Source organism: Zootoca vivipara, chromosome 10 (genome assembly GCF_963506605.1).
Source record: "Zootoca vivipara chromosome 10, rZooViv1.1, whole genome shotgun sequence".
NCBI lineage: Eukaryota > Metazoa > Chordata > Lepidosauria > Squamata > Lacertidae > Zootoca > Zootoca vivipara.
Window position 1 is genome coordinate 47872536 of NC_083285.1, and position 22750 is coordinate 47895285.

A 22750-nucleotide genomic window follows, 5' to 3' on the forward strand; every position below is an offset into this window, starting at 1 on the left:
AGAGTTCGCCTTTGGGACTTTGGTTTCATGATAATGAGGTATATAGGTGTTCACATCCAAGCCACCTTGGGTCACACCCACTTGGGAAACATGCCTGGTCTAACAGCACCTAAGAGGCTTGGGAGAGGGAGGGAGTTGCAGACAGCTTCTATTTCATATACTATGAGGTGGTGTAGGTTTTATGGGGCCAAAATAATGTCGCTGGGAATCTAGTATGTGCTTGACCTGCTTAGCATATTCACTTGCAATTAAGTGGATTACTACAAAGACACCATAAATCTCCAGTGCTCCCTCTTTCATAGGAAACTTCTTGTTGTTTAGTCGTGTCCGACTCTTCGTGACCCCATGGACCATAGCACGCCAGGCACTTCTGTCTTCCACTGCCTCCCGCACTTTGGTCAAACTCCCGCAGTTTGGTCAAACTCAACAGGATTAGTTTCACAGGAAACTAATCCTGTAAAAAGACTGACCTATATTTTTAACAATTCAGGGCTTCTTCAACCATAGCTTCCTACACTTTCAGTTGATTGCTTTTATGCTAAATTAGAAGCTGGGGCATATGAAGATTGTGTATCTTAAGAATGTAGGTACCACATTATTTAATTGAAAAAATTATTAGCTGATCTAGGCTCTGTGGTTTAGACCACAGTGCCACCCGCATCCCACAGCCCTTAGTAGAAACCCCAACAAAGAAAAGGGGGGGGGTCAAACCTTTCCTTGATTATTTCCCTGACTTTCTGTATGCTAATCTATTTGAAATAATAGGAAAATGTGAAAGCCTCACTTGCTGAAGCAGAGGATGTGTAAATTATCCTGGTGCCCAGCGGACGATATCATTACCCCTGCCCTGAAAAAAGATCCTGGAATTGCACACTTCTCTCATTCCTCCTCCGCTTCACCAGTGCTCACTATGTCACTAGCTCTCAATGAGGAAGTACCGTACCTAGTGAATTTGGGCTATCAATAAGCAGCTTTCCTCCGAAATGAAGCTTATCACACTGCAAGAATTTTCTCATGTCGGAATCATGTATTTCGTTGAGAGGGGTGCAATAATCACTACAGTAGCAATGAGTTGAGTGTGTGAAGGTAATGATTATCAGTTTTGCATAAAAGGTAAAGGGCCCCCTGGCCATCAGGTCCAGTTGTGTCCGACTGGGGTTGCAGCACTCATCTCGCTCTATAAGCCGGCGTTTGTCCGCAGACAGCTTCTGGGTCATGTGGCCAGCATGACAAAGCTGCGCACGGAAATGCCATTAACCTTCCCGCCAGAGCGGTACCTATTTATCTACTTGCACTTTGACATGCTTTCGAATTGCTAGGTTGGCAGGAGCTGGGACAGTCTCAGTTTTGCATAGCAACCAGGAAATAATCGAATGAACAGCGTCTTGCCAGTCAAAGATTGTTAGCAACTTTGCAAAAGTGACCACAAAGAAAAAGCTTTAAATAATACGTAATAGGCACCTTTTTGACTTTGCAAATGGCCATATTTAAAGAGCTGAATTTTCCCCACTTTATATAAGGTTGGATGGATAAAGAACTCCTGAAGAAGCATAGTTGTACCACACTCAGGGCCAGATTTACATATATCAGCTAAACCAGTGTTTCTCAACCTTTTTTGGGCCACGGCACACTTGTTCCGTGAAAAAAATCACGAGGCACACCACCATTAAAAAAGTTAAAAAATTTAACTCTGTGCCGCCCTATATTGACTATAATTATGACTGTAAGAAACACTTGCCAATTGCTGTGTTGGTTGCAATCTCCTGTAATAAGGCTTCACAAGCCGTCTGGCGGGTCAGTGCTGTGTATTGGCGGCCGCCAGGCTCGTTTGCACTGAGCTTTGGGAAAGAGGAGGAGAAATATTGCTTTCCGGCGGGTTAGTGCTGCTTATTGGCGGCCGGCAGGTACGTGACAATGCAAATCGCCCTTCTCGTCGCGGCACGTCGCGGCACACCAGCCAGCGTCTCGCGGCACACTAGTGTGCCGCGGAACAGCAGTTAAGAAACGCTGAGCTAAACAAACTCCCCCCCCCAAATAATTTAAAGGAATAAAAACCCCTGGATGTACATTTCCAAAATATAAGATAAAAAACAAATAAAATAAAACCTATAAACAGTTAGAGCTTAATAATTATTTCACTATTAATATCCTTCTTAATTGTATTTGACTATTAATATCCTCCTTAATTGTATTTCAGTTCAACAATTACTTTGATAAAATACATATTTTGTTATGTGCAAATGGCTTTAGATACCTATTAGGCCCATAAATTACCATATAGCATATATTCAACATAAAAGATGACGACAATTTGTTGTTGACAAAGGACAACTGGACATATAAAGGGCACCATTACCTTCAGTAGCTTAGGGCCTCATCAAACCTAAATCCAGCCCTGACCACACTAGTTCTCTTTGCACTAAGTACGTACTGTACTAAGGCTTGGCAGAACATTGTGTACCATGAAGCAAGCAAGAAATCCAAAAGCATCTAATGTCTTTGAAAGCTAGTACAACAAACCCTGTAATTTGCTAATCATATGGTGCTTGTTATGACATTAAGTGCAAGGTGGTGTTAGTGTTGCCTGAGTGTGCTTTTAATGACATGTTTCCGCACCTGAAAAGTTTTGTTTCTTTCTAAGATTTCCACAATATGCAGTTTCCTGCAAGTTGCTTTTCTAATAATTAGAATCTATACCTGTAGTATTTTGACTACTGCGTTACTGATCTAGCCTAAAATTATGTAAAAATAACCTCTTCTACTTCTTAAAAATTAGGCAATTACATTAACATTTACTTTTATGTTTAGCTTGCATACTAAACTGCATGCTTCATGGCTTCAGGAAGGAATGTATTCTGTTTGTGCTTGTGTCAGTCAAGATTGGCAATCAGATGAAGGGGGTTTCCTCAATAAGTGAAGCCATTGTCCGCTTTACACCATTTCAAATTTCAAAACTTAAAGCTGAATAAATGTCAGTCCATGCCAATGCTCACTTGAACAGCTCTCCCGGACAAGCCCTGGGAACAGTAGCTTTTTGAGGGTGCTGGTCATTATGTACACTACAGTTCCCAGGACTCATTGGGGGAAAGCCACGAGTGTTAAAAGTGGTAGAAATGTGCTTTAAAAACGTATGCTGTGAATAAGTATCTCAATTTCTCCCACTCTTTTGCAAATAAAAGTTTCTGTCCTTTGCGGTTGCTATGGGAAAGGGGTGGTTGCAGGGAGCAAAATGTTCCTCTTGTGCTTATTTTCCCTTTAAACAAACAAAAACAAAAAAACACAACATCAACAAACCCGTTTGAAATCACTCCTCTGGCTTGCCACAGCCACCACCCCGAGTTGCAAAAGTGGAAATGGTTCGCTCCGCCAGCATCACACCCCTCCCTCTGCCTCGCACTATGAATGGTACGGCCAAGAATCTTGCCCGGGTGGCTGTTAATGCCGCCTCTTCCTTGGTGGGAACTCAGACGCCCTTTTGCTGCGCTTCCGGACCTCGCGTCGCACTTTGGGCTCGCAGGAGCTGCCGCGCGCGCGGGGTCTGCACTGATGATGGGGATCCGGGACAGGGCAGTGCAAGGTCAAGCGCCCAAGGGATCGCCGAGGCCTGGTCTCGAGGGAATGACGGAGGCAGTACCGGTAGCAAAGCCCGGCCGCAGCAGCTTTACGGAAGAGAAACAGGCGGTCTTCCAGCAAGGGCGATGTGTGGGTTGAGCTCCGACCTAGTAAGTATCTCTCACTGGAAGGGACAGTATTTGGCACACACCTGGCCACCATTGCAGTGCCGGATTTACGTATCAGATAAACAAGCTGTAGTTTAGGGCCCTACTCTCTTGCCCCCCCCCCAATAAAAAAAAACACAAAACACCCTGGATGTACATTTTCAAAATGCAAGACAAAAAACAAATAAATTAAAACCTACATACAACAACAGTGTTTTGTGTTGTGTAGGCTCCTATGATGTAAGTAATGGGCCCCCAATCATTTTAAGTTCAAGCTTAATAATTATTTCACTATTAATATGCTTCTTCTTAATTGCATTTCAGTTCAACAATTACTTTGATAAAATACATATTTTGTTATGTGCAAATGGCTTTAGATACCTATTAGGTCCATAAATTACCATATAGCATAACATAAAGGTAAAGGGACCCTGACCATTAGGTCCAGTCGTGACCGACTCTGGGGTTGCGCGCTCATCTCGCATTATTGGCCGAGGGAGCCGGTGTATAGCTTCCAGGTCATGTGGCCAGCATGACAAAGCTGCTTCTGGCAAACCAGAGCAGCACATGGAAACGCTGTTTACCTTCCCGCTGTAGCGGTTCCTATTTATCTACTTGCATTTTGACGTGCTTTTGAACTGCTAGGTTGGCAGGAGCTGGGACCAAGCAACGGGAGCTCACCCCGTCACAGGGATTCGAACCGCTGACCTTCTGATCAGCAAGCCCTAGGCTCAGTGGTTTAACCCACAGCGCCACCTGGGTCCCCTATAGCATAACATCTTAAACACAAAAAACAGCGACAATTTGTTGTTGACAAAGGACAGCTGGACATATAAAGGGCCCCATTACTTTCAGTAGCTTAGGGCATCATTAAACCTAAATCCGGTCCTCCTTATGCCAGCCTTAAAATAAATAACATTCCTCCCATATTTTCTTTAATAATCAGTTTAAAAAGAAATAGCAGTCACAACTAGAATGCGTCCTAAATATATTGCTACACCCCACCCCAATTTCCCAGCAGGGTAACTTATTTGGTTGTCCTGATTGCAGTGCTTAAGTGGCTAGCCAAAATCTTTACCTTAAAGGATCTGGTTTGGCAAACTTGCACAGATCCAGGATCTCAAGGATTAGAAGGGTACTCGGGGCATCATCCAGACTGACCCCCCCAAAAAAACTCCTATCAATATAAAAAAAAGAGGTGCGTCTTCAGCATATAATGAAAGTTGTACAATAGGGGAGCCTCTGTGGGGAGGGTTTTTCAGTAACATGGCTACCTCCATGGTACTTCAAGGGACCGAAGCTCTCTTAATGTTTTGCCACAAGCATAGTGTGCAGTCTCCTGAAGTTCCACCTGCTTCTGTGATGGTGAAAAAATAGAGGCCTCGCAAAATAGGCGAGAGTAAGGTTGTGAAATGGGACCTTTTAAAAAATGAAAACAAATAGATGTAACTGTCATGGTTGTGTGAAGGTGGCTGGTGCACTTACCTAACAATACCTTAACAATAAAGACGTAGCAGGTTGTTGTGTTTTCCCATCCATTCCTTGCTCCTCTTCATCAATTCCTCCGGAAGTGCAGTTTTATTTTAACCCCCATTAGGTCTCAGGAGGTGTGGCAACAGGCACCCAACCTCTTGCGTTGCAGGTTTCTGTTGACCTACTGACATAAATTCTGCTACTGATTAACAGTGGTTTATCGTTTATATCTGGCTGAGACAGAAGGTGCAAAGCACTTCACAGCATGCCCATTATTTAAATATGAATATTTGAATGCAACTGCCACAGAGTGGAGCATAATTACAGCCTGGAAAGATTGTTGTTAAACAGGAGCAGAAATCCCCTAAGCGGGGAAAGATTATTTTCTTGTCCCCCCCCCCCAACAAAAAAAAGTTGAACATGGCACATTATTAATATTATCTCAAATGCTTTTCTTTCAGGCCTTCTCAGACATAGTGCTAAATCACAAACTGAAATGACCCACGTTGCTCCAAATCTATTTATGCGATCTCAGCCTCGCCTGCTGTTGCCAGCTCTTTCAGCCTTATGGAATCAAAGACAAAACAGAAACTTTTTACTGCATTTTAGATATACATCGGATGTTGCTGCTGGAGAGAACAAGGCCACTGTACAAAGCCTCTATGAGTTATGTGTGGATATCAAGAAGATCCGTAGGCTAAAGCCATGGGTGCTCTCAAAAGAGGTGACGCACCTCAAGGAAACAGCTAAGATTTTGCAAGAAATGGGGGCTGACGAGAGTTCTGTGGCATATATTTTTGAACGTTGTCCTGAGGCAATTCTTTGTAGCCCTACAGATATCCATTATCAGAGAGAATTGTGGTTATCAGTCTGCCAAAATGAAAAACAATTAGTTGAATTAATAAAACGGTTCCCAGACTCTTTTTTTATAGTTAAAAACTATGAAAACCAGAAAGCCAACATTAGGTTCTTCAAAGATCTGGGACTGAAAAATACGGTTATCAGCCGGCTCCTAACAAGCGCATCAAATATTTTTTATAATCCTGTTGCAAAGAACAAGCATATGATAGAAACCCTACAAAGTAGCTATATAAGGCTAGGCGGTTCACAGGAGAATATGAAGAACTGGATGCTGAAATTACTGAGTCAAAACCCATTTATTTTGTTAAATTCTTCGGCCACTGTTGAAGAAAATTTGGGTTTTTTCCAGAAGAACAAATTCACTGACTTTGAAGTTTTGAGTCTGCTATCCAAGCTGAAGGGTTTTGTTTTTCAACTTAACCCTAGAAGCATGCAGAACAGCCTGCTGTTCTCCAAGAACATCTTCAAATGCGGTGATCAAGAATTAAAAGAGCTAATAATAAAATGCCCTGCCCTTCTCTACTACTCAGTTCCAGTTCTGGAAGAAAGATTGGAGGGGCTATTGAAGGTGGGAATTTCTGTGGACCAAATTAAACAAACACCTGCAGTGTTAGAACTGTCAGCAGAAATAGTGCAATATAGGATGAAAAAATTAGATGCCATAGGATACAGTCTAAAAGGCAGAACTCTGGAATACCTGAATGGGACAAAAAAGGATTTTGAAGTTACTTACGGAAAGATACAAGACAAAAAGGAGAGGCCAATATTTAATCCAGTTGCTCCTTTAAACATTGAAGATTAATTTCTGGAACGTATTTAGGAATGCCACATGGGAGTTTGGGTGACTTTTTATACTTGGAGAACACTGAATGTGATTGATACTCAAAATGGATTTTTATTCACACCCTACTACTTTCGGTTTAAATGAATTTTTTTAAACATGAAACTCAGTGAGTAATGGGATTGCAAGTTTCTCCACCAAATTGGACACCATCTTATCAGAAACTTAGCTTGAATGATGCTGCTGTTAACAGTGTTGCTGATACTGAGTGCATTATACTAACCAAAAGAAAGATAAACCCACCAGATATTCTGTATCACTTTTCAGTAAGTTGACAAATAAAAGCTTTCAAAACAATGCCTTGAGGAAATAGCCCTGTAGTGTCAGAGTTGCATAATTTTAACATCCTATTATTAAGATGGCCACACTCCTTAAAAGTGCTGGGAGACTTTTGGATTCTAAGCACCCCTCTTCCTATCTATCGACCAACCTGGGTTTTCACTTTTTCGAAAGCTTTTATAATTAAGCACACAAAATAAGCAGGGACACTAGTTGTTTTGGCAGGCGCTCAGTACCAGAGAGAACTAAGTAAGCTTGGATCAGCGAGGATGCTTTTAAAATCAGCCACATCGTTCTGCATGTTACATTTCTTTTATCCGCAGTAGGACTAAGCTATTGTAACCAGACAACACTGTGATCACAATATCTCATTTACAGTTTAAGACCCTCAGTGGAGGGTTGCCACATTGAATGGCAATTAATTTCTACAGCATTATAAGTCTAAATATTTCTGTATTCTATCCCTTTGTTTCAGTCTGGCTACTCATTCTAAAAATAATATCCACATACAAACCAATTAAAAGTCAAACATCTGGAAGACACTCAGATTTGATTTTTTTTACAAAGATCCTTAACAAAAAGGAATTTGAGGTTTCTGCTTTAATAAATGCATTTAGGAATCTTTGTTAGAGAGTGGTTGAACAGCATGGTTGAACAATCATGCTAGTCAAGGTATCCCAGATGAAGAGCTCATTTTAAACTCGCATAGCCATGGCCTTCTTACAGTCTTACCGTAATTCAGCTCCCCGAAAAACACTTATTCAGAGAGTAGCAGTGATAAAATCCTTATGTTGGGATGGTTTGATGTATCACATTCTGGATTTGAAAAAATCAGTTCTCTCACCCTTTACAAGAAATATTTTAAGTAAAATATTATGAAGCTACCTTACCATTGATCCAGCATTGTCTTCTCTGACTGGCAACAGTTCCCCCCATGGTCTTGAGTACTGTACAGATGTTTCCCAGCCTTGCTACATAATTTATTTTTTTAGCTAGAGAAATCAGGGTTAAACCATAGCTGCCAAGTTATCCCTTTTTTAAAGGGATTTTCCCTTATACTGAATAGGCTTCCTCGTGAGAAAAGGGAAAACTTGGCAGCTATGGTTAAACCTGCAGGCAGAGCATGTGTTCTACCACTTAAGCTACTGTCCTTTCCCTTGGCAGCTGAAATACAGATAGCAACAGCCGGATCATTTATATCAGACTAGGGTTGCCAGACTCAATAGAGGACAGGACTTCTGTGCCTTTAATTGCCCTGCTCTCTTTTGAGTCTGGAAACCTTAAAGAGAAACCAGCAGACCCTTTGTTTAATTTCCAAGCAAAGGGTCTGTTGGTTTCTCTTTAAGGTTTCCAGACTCAAAAGAGAGCAGGGCAATTAAAGGCACAGAAGTCCTGTCCTCTATTAAGTCTGGCAGCCCTATATCAGACTGTTAAATGCACAAAATTCTAGAAACTAGAATAAGTGATTTTTGACAAACAATGGCTTTTGGCTGTCAGCAAAACAAAACAAAAATGAAAAACAACCCGCTGTTTAGAAAGAATCAATCAAGCTCAGGTGCTTAGCTTTTTCTTCATTTTAACACATGCATTTTAGGAAATGCAGCATACAGAATATTCATGCGTACTTCAGCCATCTTTACACTACTAAAAACACAACACAGTCAACATGCTGAAGAGTTTCCAAATGAAATTTGCAAGGCATGAACCCCATTAACCCACATTACAGTCCACTAATTTGAGGGCTACTTTGGAGTTAATGGATTATGAATTTGCAAGAGAGCAAATGATAAATCTACACGTTGCTCAGGAAACCTTGAAAATGTATGTGTTAAATCAATTTCTATGCAAGTCACATAGTTATTTTTAATCACTTGGATTTTATCATTGCCAGTCTGCGGTGCTATTTTGTTGTCAACCCCCCCCCCCAAAAAAAATTTCAGCAAAACTACCTACTGAGGTGCAAATTCTAGGAAGTTCTATGTTTTCATAGTGAAAATGGTATTGTCTAACCCATCAACCACGGTTGCTGCACAGACTCTACTCATTTTCATCTGCAACACTGAAACAAATGATGCATAGCAGCTGCTGCTGTTGAATTCATGGCAGTGTTCAAGAAGCAGGTATTAGAATCATTTGTATTCTTGGACTAGAAGCCACAAAAAGTGTTTTTATTCTAAGCTAGAAGTTATTCAGCAACGTATGGACTGTAAACTTGGACATACACTTCAGTTTAAACAAACTAACAGCACAAAGGATTTTTCATTTTGAGGTGGGGGGGATTGGAAACCGGCAAGTTACACCTGAGATTTAGCAGTCTTCTCTTCAGTCAGTATCAACAGTGTTAAAAAAAGTAAAGCTTCTTTCACAGACTGCATTGAAATGAGGGACATTACAAAATCCTTCCAGTCACTAAGAAAAAATAGATTGTTTTTCACCGTAAGGCATGAATGATTAGATTGATATACCACACACAACTACATATATATATTGAGGCGCGCGCATGTGCACGCACACACACACGCAGAGTGAATGCAGTCACCATTCAGAGTTTATAGAGTGTATAAAAATAGTTTCAAAAAGCAAAGATATATGAAGACCCTTTAAGCAGTTCAATGATTCTTCATTAAAAAAAATAATACAGACGCCATAGGCTTGCAGCTAGAACATCAATATATTTATGGTACTGTAGAAGTTACCAACTAAGGACATGATCTAGCCAATATTTAAAGCACTTTAATGTTCAACTGATACTAAAGGGGCAGGTAAGCACAGGCTGTAGCCCCTCCCATTGAGACCAACAGGACTTCAAAGTGCTTTACCTTTTGCTAGGTCATTCCCTCCCACTCTTATTTTCACATTTTTAGTTCAAGACTGCAAAAAAGATCTACAGTGAATTAATATTCATATGTGAGCTACCCCTTCAGATCCATGTACTTGATTCCATGTTCATCAAGTGTAACCTTTGACAGATGAGTGCTTGAAGAAAACTCGTTTTAAATGAAATTCCAGACACTGGGGTATCACGCTGCTCTTGTGCCTTTCAGGTGAAAGTCATTCACACAGCTCTTTAGAGGAGTCTTAAGACCTGTGGCTTTGTAGCAGTCCATTTCTGCAGATTCTACAACCACAGAAGCAACTTCCTTGGCCTCAGTTTCTCTTTTAGTCAGACTTATCCTTCTTCTTCCCTGTTAAAGGCACTTTGCTTGAGATAGCAGATCCTACAGCTGTAACACCACCTGTCACAGCAGAAACACTTCCTTTTACCAATCCTACTCCCATAGAAGGCACGGCTGTTACTGCTGTTTTGGTCATTTCTAGGCTTTTCCCTCCTATCCATGCTACACCACCAATTGTGGCACCAACAGCTCCCTTTGTTATGCTGAAGAGGCCACCAGTCACACGAGAAAGCATGCCGGGCTGCTGCTGTGGATGATCTTTTAATGAATCTGAGAAGGAAAGAGATAGTAAAATGTTCAAATCATATTTTAATGTTTTTAAGACAAACAATTGCAGATCCTTCTAACATGACATGGCTGTTTGGAAGAAGCCATTGCCGATGCAAGTTTTTTTTTTTAAAAAAAGGGTAACATTTTCAAAAAAGATTTTAAAATATTCTGTGTAATTGTTAAACTTACACCACTTTTTCCTTTATCAAGCTGCTGCCTCTTGACTTCAGTCTCATCACAAATAAAATAAAGAAATTGGAGCAGTGCTTATTTTGGTCAAAAAAATAACACAAATTTCCAGAGTCTCAGAACCTTTCAGGAGCACATGGAAGATTCTGTCTAAACCAAACCTACTTTTACAAATGACCTCGTCCTTGATTTCCTCTCTAAGGAATCCTGCAACCTTTGGTTATGATTTGCTTGCATATTGTGTATGCTCTGGGACGAACTAGGGTTTGACCATTTTCATAATTCTCTTTGGAAAAGAAAGGTTTTGACCTGCCTTTCAAAATATAGTAAGGAAGGAACATTGCCTCAGGAGCCAGGATGTTTCCTTATTTTTAATGCCTCAATGTCATTTCCAGGCTTCTTCCAGGTGGAGCATGCCAGTTCCCCACTGGGAAGTAGCTCATATACCCAACCCTTAAAACAGGGATGGCCAAACATGGCCCTCTAGCTGTTTTGGGACTACAACTCGCATCACCCCTAGCTAACAGGACCAGTGGTCAGGGATGATGGGAACTGTAGTCCCAAAACAGCTGAAGGGCCAAGTTTGACCATGCCTGCCTTAAAAGATCTACTCTGTGTATGGTTAATGTTGGATACACCCCCTAAGCACCAAACTCTGCATGCCATGTTAGAAAAGCATAGGCTAGAATCCTGTACACACTTACTTGGGAGTAAATTCCACTGAACTCAATGGGACTTGCTTCTGAATAGCTCTGAATTAACACCATTTTTTTTCTTGTTTTACCAGACTTAAACAGGTTCAGAGCAGTAGAATAATAGGGTGCTTCCAGACATAACATTTTGTAGATTACTGGCTCTCCAGAGCACCCACAAGTCTCACTTTTATTTTCAGCTCCCATGCTGATGGCTGCTTGTTCGTGTAGTACAGAGAACACAGCCTGCCATCATGCCAACACAATGACAGTAAGCTCTAAAATAATCACTAAGAAATGAGAGATACTTCTTTCCACACCCTTGTTATATGACGATGATGATGATGTTAGGCATTACTCAACTGTTGCTACTGAGAGTGACTAAAGTCAAAGTATGTTCAAGAACTGCACAGTCCAGTATTAACAACCACTTAAACCTGATTGTGTATCTAAATACTGCAGAGGAGACAGGAGGAAGCCTAACAGTGGTTGACAGGTCAGTGAGTTGATCACTCATTTCAGAAGCCTGTGAATTTCAGTTTTCATAAGATTAGTTCTCTATGTGAAAAGTATCTAAGTTATCTGAATTTCTGAACCACATGCTATGAAGCACACAAGTCCATGAAATAAAATGGAATTGACCACTGTGAAACTCATGCCTATTGGATAAGACAAACTATGCAAGAAATAAGTTCCTGAATTTCATTTAAACCAATAAGCTGGTAATAGCAAGACATACACAGCCTAAAATAGAAATTCAGGAACATAAGCGAAACCAATAGGCCAAGGTATGCAAGAAATAAAACAGGATTTATTGGCATATAAGCATGTACAGCTTCTGTGCTGTCCTATACGCTAACAGCAACTCATTCTCTGAATGTAGATCCTTATGCAGCCAAAACAAAAACATCCACACATAGCAGGGAGGAATCAGCAATGTTTTGGGAAACAAAGGTTTGCAGAATTTACCAAAAAGCATATGCCAGGGAAGGTAAGATGCTAAGAGTTGGACCTGGTTGTTAAAAACCCAATGCCTCCTCAGCTGTGAAGCACACTGTGTGGGCATGGGCAAACACAATTTCAAACTTATTTTTTTAAAAAAATTGTTTTGTGATTTTCTTTGCACAGTCAGCTATAGTATTGAAATAAGTCCACAAGAGGGAAACTTATTCACAATTTAGCAAATAACTGATTAATAGTGAATGAGTAGTTGGACTACATTTCAGCCCCCACATTGCATTGCTCGGCTCCTCAGCACTAAGAGCAATCATTTTCTGAAGTAGGCTTGATGAAATCCTTCAGCACAGTAACATACGAATATTTCTTCTTTTTTACAAGTTTACTCAGAAGTAAATCTCACTGGATTCAATGGCACTTACACCCAGGAAACACAGGGACAAAAAGGGTTGTAGACGAAACCTTTTAAGCTGACAGAACCATGGTAAACTTGTTATTGAAATGTACCTTCTGGTGGCTCCTCATTAAGATATGCAGGAACATCTTGTTCATTTTTGTCTGTTTGGTTCATTATTGCCTGTGGGAGAAAAACAACAACAGAGTTCTCATTTACAATATAGGCACAAGTTTTTAAAAAGTCAATCTTTCACACCTCCCTTGAAAATAGGAAAGAACATGTACAGCCTAATCCTAATACTTGCTACAACAGCCAGTTGTACTAACTGCCATGCCAATCCAATATAATGACATTACATGAGCGCTGCAATCTGATGTGCAAGAGCCAGCAATGGCAGTTTTCACATTGTGCTAAGTTAAGCACAAACCTGCCAACCCAGCTTGCATTGGTTTAAAAAACAAACAAAAACATCACTGAATGGAGTAAAGAATACCGGTAATACATGATATAGCAGCAAAAAATGTGGCTACAGCAACCATTTCGTTTTATTGCATCATAGGCTGCGTACACACTATAAAGCACATTCCTTTCCTCATAGAATTCTGGGCACTGTAGTTTTTTAAGGATTGCTAAGAATTACAACTCTGTGAGGGGTAAACTACAGTGCCCAGAATTCTTGGCTGGAAAGAATAAAGGTATAGTGTGTGTGTGCATTTTCATAAGGAAACATGGTAGCTCCCCCATCGTTCTGCCCGGAAACTGAGATCCAGCGCCGAGGGCCTTCTGGCGGTTCCCTTGCTACGAGAAGCCAAGTTACAGGGAACCAGGCAGAGGGCCTTCTTGGTAGTGGCGCCCACCCTGTGGAATGCCCTCCCACCAGAGGTCAAAGAGAATAACAATTACCAGACCTTTAGAAGGCACCCTAAGGCAGCCCTGTTTAGGGAAGCTTTTAATGTTTGATGGATTTTTGTATTTTAATGTTTTGTTGGAAGCCGCCCAGTGGCTGGGGGAACCCGGCCAGATGGGTGGGGTATAAATAATAATTATTATTATTATTATTATTATTATTATTATTATTATTATTATTAAATGATGCACCAGCAGATACAAGTTTGAGAAAAGGCAGGGCTGATGGGACAGGCTTGCTGGGTCTCATATAGGCCATGTGAACAAACTATTGAAAGCCCTACACAGCATAGTATTAAGACTGTTTTAAAATGGCAAAGTTTTGACAGAAAACCCTAGAAATAAAAGTATAGTAATTAAAGAGAAAACAAAATAAAGTCCTATCTTAGCCTTTGCTGTTAAGGCAAACTTCGTTTTACAATATGGAAGGATTAGTATTGATTATTTCACCGACGATATTGTGCTGCAGAAGAATCAAATGTGAAGAACCATTATATAGGCAGCAGCGTAGTTGGGGTGGGGGCACTTACTGTGGGCCTGCAGCAAGCCTGAGCAACACAACTCTCCTGGGAGGAACGCAGTGGCTCGGGCGCCTGCTGGCACTGTGCCGCCTGAAAGGGCAGCATGGGGCTCAAGTCAGCCCGCCTCCTCCCTCTCAGCCGCCTTGCAGCTGAGGGGGAGGCAGAAGGCGGATCCTGCAGCCACCACACTGGCTTTTCAGGCAGTGTGGCTCTCACGTCAGCCCACTGCCTCCCTCTCAGCTGGGGAGGGAGGTGGCGGGCAGACTGCTGCAGGCCCTGCAGTCTGCCCACCGCCTCGGGCACCCGAGCAGCTAGCTACACCGCTGATAGGTGAAATATACACCAGCATACCTTATTTTCAGACTTTGTAAAAGTAATCCATGTTAGCAGATCTTTGGCTTTCTGTGCTGATTTTGCGAGGCCTGGTAGAATACAGTATAAGGTAACTACTGAATCAGTATAAAAAAAGCTACCACGGGCAGCCATTCAAAGAGCACAAAACTGCAAGAATAGCTCCGTACTTGAGGAACAGGCAACTTTGTCACACTTTCTAGCAACAGTACTTTACTGTGACAAATAATACTGCACAAATTATACTCCACAAATTGAAGAGTCAGACTGCCTTACTACAGATTAGGCAATATTCATTCAGACAAGTCTATCTCAAACCCAGATATTGGCACCCTATTCAAGATCTCCTGTTCAGCAAGCTGATTTTTTTAGTTCATGGAGAAAGGTTCTACCATACATGAAACATCTTCCATCAGTTGCTTCAGGCATCTTGTATTGATAAAATCTTTTTGCTTAGTCTTTCCCTGACCAATAATATTGGGCCCTAACGAGAGTCTTGCATTTATGATACTATTTTACTGGGTTTTTTGGCTGTATTTTTGTTCACTTGAAGATTTAAAATTTTAAACGGTTTAGATATGTTTTTAAATAAATAAATAATAAATGTATGTTTCCCTATGACTTAACAAAAATGATGTAAGAATTAGGCTGAGAACAGGTTTCTCTTCAGCCAAGAAAATCCAGGGGGTAGCCACATTGGCAGGGATACTCAAATATGGTTATTGGGGCAACAATAAATTTTATTTGAACAGTCAACAATTGAAAACATCTGGTAAACTCCACCCTCACAATGACAAGCTTTTAAAACAACAACACCCCAGAACAAAACACATTGGCAGCCACTGGAGGCAAAGTGCATGTTTTCCAAATAGGTAATGGGCTGCCCTGTGCTTGAACATTATCTTCAGGGTTATGGGTTTGAGGGTAAGGGTTTCCTATACACACAGCTCCTGCTACTCTTCCCCTGTAAAGCCCACTCAGAAGGCAGTGGGTGCAAAAGGGACACAGAAGGCAGTCTTGCTGGCAATCAAATACAATGAATGTTACCAGGCCCAGCAAAAGTTATGGGCTCCTGGACGCTAGCAGAATCTCACAGTTCTTAATTCCAACCATTTATATAGTTTTTCAATAAATAGTGAAGAGTTGAGGTTGCATGGATATTGAACAATTAGAAAATGCAAAAACAAAAGGAGTTGATTTAGTGGCATGCCACTGTAGTAGATTACATTGCAGCCCTTTGTTGTTGTTTAGTCGTTTAGTCGTGTCCGACTCTTTGTGACCCCACGGACCATAGCACGCCAGGCACTCCTGTCTTGCACTGCCTCCCGCAGTTTGGTCAAACTCATGTTCGTAGCTTGCAGCCCTTTAAAAAATGCTGAACTAATGAATGAACTGACTTTTGGACTTTGATGGGCTATTAATATTAAAATCACCAGGACAAGCTCATCCTCAAGTGCAAATATTTATCAACTGCTGGTGGAAGTGAGATCCTGTGAATATATAACATGCCTGCTCAGATGTCTGCGCAAGAGGCAGATTTGTTACTGGACCAAGTTCAAGGTGTTAACAGCTTAGTAGCAGTTTACTCAAAGGATGACCTTACCCCATACATGCCCACTCAACCACTCTGATCTGTGGAATAATATACATTCTGCACTTGTAAGGAAAAAATATTTTGGCATGGCAGCTCCCACACTCTGAAATTTCCTTCCCACTGACATTAGGCAGGTACTGTATTCCTTTCAGAACCTGCTAAAAACCTTTTTGTTAGGTGAGCCTACCCAGACATGTATTTTAAGCCTACCCAGACATGTATTTTTAACTGAGGGTTTTTGGTCATATTTTGATTTTTTTTTAGCTTTGATTTTTATTGGCAATTTTAACAAATAAATATCATTAAAGGTTTTATTTACAATTTTGTTGGCTTTAATTAATTGAAAGGGACACATTTTAAGTTATCTAGTTTTTAAATGGCTGCTTGTTATTTTAATGTGAAACATATAGTTAAGTGTGTGTGTGTGTGTGTGTGTGTGTGAGAGAGAGAGAGAGAGAGAGAGAGAGAGAGAGAGAGAGAGATCAGAACTATACCATGGTGCTAAATATATCTGCTAAGACAAGTTCTGTGGAAGTCAGTAGGTCCTAATTCCAATTAAGTAAGTTTAAAATAAAGGTGTCAGACGCCTCCCCCTCATACCATACAAGGTTACCAGTCAGAAGCATTTAAAAGGAAGGCAGCCAAGTAACACCATCTAACAGAGTTAGTTCAATAATGCCATGCAGGACATGTTACCTTATTAATTTCCCAGACCTTAATTAGGGTCAATGAGATCAGATACAGTTTTGCCAAGAGATGTGGTATTAACACTACTGTATTGGCCAGATTCCAGCCACATATCTCCTACAGTTTTAATTGGATATAGCATTAATCTCTACTTCCTGTCTTTAGAATACAGTAGTATTAAAAAGCTTCTTTGGAAGTTGCTATTTTGGAAGTAGCATACATTTTAGAAGTGTACATATGCAGTGCTGAATAACAGGGTTTATTATTATTAGTGGCAGTATTATTATCGTATCTGTAATTCACTTCCAAAAGTCAATGACATTTTTTTTTCATTTAATCAGAACTGAACATTCCGTTTTGGGCTTTTAAAAGCAATGCAGGACAAAAATAATTAAATTACCAAAATTAAGCAGCTAACATGTAGATAAGTGTCAAGTACACTATGCTTATTTAAGAAGCATTATGCAGCACTAGAATTAAACAAGTAGTATTAAATATAAATATATTACACCACATATAATGTACATACCTATTTAACGCCTTGCTGTGTAGGTTCACGATGACAAGCACAAGTTCTCTCCTTTCCCCCCTTATTATTAAACAGCAGTCTTATAAACACTGGTCAAATCAACAGAAACAAAAACAGCACATATCCAGTGAGATTAATAATATAAGAAATTTCCAGAAGTAAAAGAAAGGTTGGTGTGTCCTTATAAAAAAAATGTCCAAGACATTCTGGAAACTGGGCAGTGCTTTTTCAAGTGAGGCAACACTTCACTGGCTAATCTTTAAATCGTATACATTTAACAAACAAGTATCCACATCTTTGAGAACCACCCAAAGGAGGAAGACAAGCATTTTAATGGACGATTTACATAAATATGTGTGTCCTTGCTGGTACTATGCAACTTCAGATTTCAACTGAAATGACAGATGCTAAATTGTAAAAAAAAAACAACAACACACACACACACACACACACACAAATTTTGTAGATTCATACTTATTCTGGGGTGCCAAATGAACCATATACTAAAAGAGTCAAGGCTTCTGACGTTTCTATCAGTGTATAGGCATAAGGTGGAAGGTTGCACCAAAAGCTTAAAATAAAAGCATTTTGGAACTGCTGCACATGTGTCCTTCATGGCCCTTCCTGTGTGGAAAGCTGCATGTTGCCTATCTATACATCACCATATGCAACAAATGTGCATATGCCCATTTTGTCAGGGAAGTCTGCCATCTACTGGGACTTTCACTGTTTGTAGATGTGTGTCCATACATCATGTGTGATAGTATAAATGCAGATTTAATGGCATTTCTGACATGAAGTGGTATCGTATACAAAATCTGTCTCTCAGTTATTTTACTGAAAACAATTCCACCAATATCAATATTAAAAAGGCATAAATAGGTCCTCAGTTTGTAGTACAGGCTAAGAGTCCAAGCTGTGAGCCAGAGAGTTCCTGGTTCAAATCTTGCCTCTGCCATGACAAGAGGTCTGGGATGGGGGATCTGCAGCCATCCAGATGTTAGAATCCACTCTCCTGTGAGCCCAGCTGGTGTAGCCAATGATGGGAGTTGGGAGTTGTAGTCCAGCAACATCTGGAGAGCCTCATCCCTGCACCAGATGCAACCTGAGGCAAGCCATCCTCAGTTCCTTTCCCCATCCATGTAAAACAAGTGAGCAAACTGGCCAGATTATTGTTTTATGAGAGATTTTTCATCATCTTAAATGTTTGCAGTAGGGTACTTTTCTTCATATTTACAGGTAAGGTGAACACAACAACATGCATAACAAACTATTTTGACCAGGTTAATTAGTAGAGTATTCTGAAATAAATTAAGAAATCAGGATTGATTTATTATCACTACACTGCAAATTGCCTCCCTGCAAATATTCAGTTGAATAAAAGATCACATTCTACATGAAAATGCATAAGATTAATTCTATGTCAAAGTTTGGAATGGACTTGCACCTTTATGAACATTCCCTGCCGTTGCCTTCCTCCCTGGACTTCCCACACAGCTTTACTCTTCTGCCTTTGCAGTTTCCTATACTGATGGGATATTATCCAACAACTGAGAGAAGTGCACATTTGCAACCCTTGCGGCAGGCCATGTTTCGGGGGCTGATGGTGGCAGATGGAGAAGTGAGGTCAGAATCACCCGTCTCCAATGCTTTTCTGCAAAGTTAGGTGGCATCTGTCATTGGCAAATACTCTTTATCCCCTCTGCCGCCATTTAGGTTTCTCAGTGTCTACTTATGGTACACCTACAATTACTTAAATCTATATATATATATATATATATAAAAACCAAGACTTACCAACTGTTTCTGTATTCCAAAGTCCTACTGTGGATTCCTATATGAAAACCTAGGAAAGTAACATGCTTATTAACATTTATATACTGTACAATAGACTTCTCAGAATGTCACTTAAATCTCAGTTGTAACACACAATGGCCTGGAGAAATGCAAGTTATTTATGTGGTTCTTAAAGAACTATAATTAATGCAAAGCTTTGAACATCTAAGAAAGGCGAAGCAGGATGCCCTAGAGCAAGTTTTCCATTTAGCCATAATTTAAAATGTACTGCTTTAATAAACAAGTTCCTACACTCTATCTCTGTGGGCATCTATCAAGCTGCTTAACTATGGGGAAGCACAGGCAGTTCAGTTAGTAGTACTCAGCCTCCCCACATGCTAGGAAAATCAAGAGAAAAGGGAGGCTGTATAACCATTGAAGTGTATGATGTACTTTAGTGTCCCAGAAAAGAAGGAATGGAAGAAAAGCAAATGAGCGGGGGGGGGGATTGTGGTTTCCCCATCACTTTCCTTATCACAAAAAGTTGGGCAAGTGGGATTGCTGGGCAAGAAAGTCAAATCTACTACGGTATAATTGTGCAACCTGAATGTGCAGTTATGTGACTGAATCCCACCTGAAAATAGCAACAGTAGAAGAATGTGGTTTAGCAATTACTGCTAACTGGGGAATCTGCTGGCCAAATCACCACCACCTCAATTCTCCACTGAATTTTACCCAAACAAATTACAAGTATTATTAAAAATTTCCATAGTTCTACTCACTTTCCCCCAAAGAAACACTTTGGCTAATAGTTACTCAGACTTTATAATAAAGCACTGTGTGGGGTGTTGAGCAACAGAATGTACTTCCAGCCGCTCTATATCCCACCCCCTTCTGGAGAATAAAGCTTGTTTATTCTGGGTTTAGAACAGTCAAAGCTGAAGTAAGCATCTCCTAGTGGTGCAGACATATACCGTAACTGCTAGCACACTTGCAAACTAAGCAGGGTCCAGTATGGTTTCAAATTGGATGAGGGATTGTGTGTTGAGATTCTTGCATTGCAGGGGTTGGGTTGGCTGACCCTCAGAGTCCAATCAGACTCCACAATTCTATGATTCTATGATTCCAGATGATGAGATAATCATAGGGTAAGATGTGGTATTGTAAGCTATCTAGTCCAAAAACCTGCTTTATGCAGGAAATCCACCGTCAGTGAATCCTCAGCAAACACACCGGTAGCTGTCTAGATGGCTTGAAGAGTTCCAAAGAAAGGGAGTCCATCATGTTTCTGAGTACAGTGGTACCTCGGGTTAAGAACTTAATTCGTTATGGAAGTCCGTTCTTAACCTGAAACTGTTCTTAACCTGAGGTACCACTTTAGCTAATGCGGCCTTCCGCTGCCGCCGCCGCACGATTTCTGTTCTCATCCTGAAGCAATGTTCTTAACCTGAGGTACTATTTCTGGGTTAGTGGAGTCTGTAACCTGAAGCGTCTGTAACCTGAGCTACTCCCACAAATGAAGGCTTGCATGAATGGTCAGACAGTTTAATAAGCCTGGCCAGGCATCTAGCACCAAAGGTTTATGGAGCAGAAATTTTCAGGAATAGCATTATGTACACCAAGTCAAAGGAGTCTTGGGAGAGAAAGAAGCAGAAAAACAAGCTGAGAACAGGTCTGTAAATGGCAGATTGGGAGCATTACTACTTTCTACTGCAGAAAGCTGTAAATGGGAACCCTGAAGACACAAGGAAAAAAACCATGGCTCTATATCACAGCAGTGACGTGGCAGGAGAGAGAGATGTAACCTGGAACCATGCAGCTGTTGACGTGCTGCTGCCTGGATTCTTTTGCCCGCCCTCTAAAGGGCTCTTCCACGTTGAACACGGTGCTCCTTTCTAATAGAGAAGGTGCTCAGTCTCCTGCCAGAACTGCACTGGCAGGAAACCCCACCTTCTCTCCCCCTGCTGCAACCACCACACTACCACCCCTCCTCCATTTACAGATTCTCATGCCATCTGCACTCAGAAGCAAATTCTACTGTGAATTAATGTCTTTCCTCAAATCCCCACCCCCCTCCATTCAAGCTGTAAACAGAACTGCACAAACAGGCTCTCTAGGGAAGGCTGGTGGATATCATATATGGCAAATGTCTCTATGCAAAGACAAGATTGGGAGCTTCTGATGCTTGCAGAGATTTCCCTCTCACACAAACACATCACAAGTTCTGCTCCATGACGACCTAAATCTGGCCATTTTAGGAGGTCAGCTTTTAAGGCTGCTGCTATTCCGTGCACGCTTACCTGGGAGTCAGCTCCACTGAACACAGCGGGTCTTAATTCGGAGAAAACACGGTTTGGGAGGGTCGGGGGCTGCCCTGTAAACCGTTTTCCAGAGCGGGGAAAAAGAACAACCGTTCCAAGGCAAAAACTCAACTGCATTTGCTTATTTCGGAACGAAACGGCCATTCTTTTATTTTCCCAGGCTTCCCCTGCGCCCCCCACCGCCCGTTTTCCTCGCGTACCCCGAAAAGCTGTAGTTTTGGGAGCAGAGGAAAAGAGTCGGCGTCTGTGGGCGTCCTTATTCAAAACTGGTTCCCTTTAGCCATTTGTGTACACCCTGCCATTCAGTTACGAGCTCCCCTTCCTAAACCATCAATGGGGGGTGTCATTCAATGTCCCCCATTTCCCTCCTGCCTTGTCCCCCCCACCCCAGCGTCCACGGGTGGAGGGCGACAGGAGACCCCTTAAGGGGAGGGGAAGGGGGTCCCACGGGAGACAGTCCCTGCACCCCTCTTTTCTCCCATAGAGTGAGGGGGGAGATGCTTTTGCCCAGCCCACCTCGCCTCCCTCTCTCCGCGGCTGACTAGGCCGCGTCTTGGGCTCACCTCCGCCGCTTCGTCCTGCCCGTTCGCGGCTTCACCAGGCCGAGGGATCCTCAGCTCGCCCTTCTCCTCTCCGTCGCCGGCGGCGGCAGCAACAGCAGCTTCTTCCCCCACCGCGGAGCGAACTCGGGCTCCCCTCGCGTTGCTGTGGAAGCTGCTCCTTCGGCGCCTGCCGACGTGGCGACCTACGCACCTCGCCCTGTCTCCGCCCGGAGAACCCGCCCCGGGCCGGCCCCCAGCGCCCCCCGCCGCTCGGAGGGGCGCGCAGGCGCTTCAGCCTAGGCCCAAGCCCGTCTACACGGGCGCTTCGCTCTCCCACCAGCCCGGCCAGCGCCTCCTCAGCGACCGCTGATGCTGAGGAACTAAGTAAGAGGAGGGATGAAGGGGACAGAAGCCATATATAGATATAGATATAGTGATAGAATCATAGAATTGTAGAGTTGGAAGGGACCCTGAGGATCATCTAGTCCAACCCCCTGCAATGCAGCTGGCCCATATGGGGATCAAACGTTTTATGTTCACACACTCCTTTCCCCGCTCCCAATTTCCCCGTCACTAAGGACGGGTTTATGTGTCCAAAAGTCAGCATTTGCCTGGCTAATTCTTGCAGTTGCCCACATTTCTTTCCTCAAGATAGCGACCCTGTGCCTT

General features: G+C 41.9%; 2 protein-coding genes across 7 annotated transcripts; one reads left to right on the forward strand and one right to left on the reverse strand.

The window, feature by feature from the left end:
• Nucleotides 1-3391: 3391 nt before the first annotated feature.
• MTERF2 (mitochondrial transcription termination factor 2) lies at nt 3392-7141 on the forward strand. The gene is made up of 2 exons (XM_035128470.2): nt 3392-3722; nt 5654-7141. Exon 2 carries the CDS (start codon nt 5689-5691, stop codon nt 6853-6855), a length of 1167 nt encoding a protein of 388 aa, XP_034984361.2. The 5' UTR covers nt 3392-3722; nt 5654-5688; the 3' UTR covers nt 6856-7141.
• A 2562-nt stretch (nt 7142-9703) lies between these two features.
• On the reverse strand, nt 9704-22317 carry TMEM263 (transmembrane protein 263). Of its 6 annotated transcripts, XM_035128008.2 has the most exons (6): nt 22103-22317; nt 19240-19288; nt 17443-17531; nt 14633-14703; nt 12965-13034; nt 9704-10619 (listed from the first exon to the last, which is right to left on the reverse strand). In XM_035128008.2, the coding sequence occupies exons 5-6, from the start codon at nt 13026-13028 to the stop codon at nt 10333-10335; spliced, it is 351 nt and encodes a 116-aa protein (XP_034983899.1). In that variant the 5' UTR covers nt 13029-13034; nt 14633-14703; nt 17443-17531; nt 19240-19288; nt 22103-22317; the 3' UTR covers nt 9704-10332. The 6 variants fall into 6 exon arrangements, with proteins under 6 accessions (XP_034983899.1, XP_034983895.1, XP_034983897.1 ...); XM_035128004.2 differs by lacking the exon at nt 17443-17531 and having other exon boundaries at nt 14633-15995; XM_035128006.2 differs by lacking the exon at nt 14633-14703.
• Between the last annotated feature and the right edge of the window lie 433 nt (nt 22318-22750).

Excerpts from the sequence above, each read along its gene's own strand:
- TMEM263 (XM_035128004.2), bottom strand. The coding sequence starts at position 14,767 with ATGGCTGCCCGTGGTAGCTTTTTTTATACTGATTCAGTAGTTACCTTA. Across the intron at positions 13,035-14,632 it reads TTACAAAGTCTGAAAATAAG|GCAATAATGAACCAAACAGA; the intron begins GTATGCTGGTGT and ends TTTCTCCCACAG. Across the intron at positions 10,620-12,964 it reads TAATGAGGAGCCACCAGAAG|ATTCATTAAAAGATCATCCA; the intron begins GTACATTTCAAT and ends TTTCCTTCTCAG.
- MTERF2 (XM_035128470.2), top strand. The coding sequence starts at position 5,689 with ATGACCCACGTTGCTCCAAATCTATTTATGCGATCTCAGCCTCGCCTG.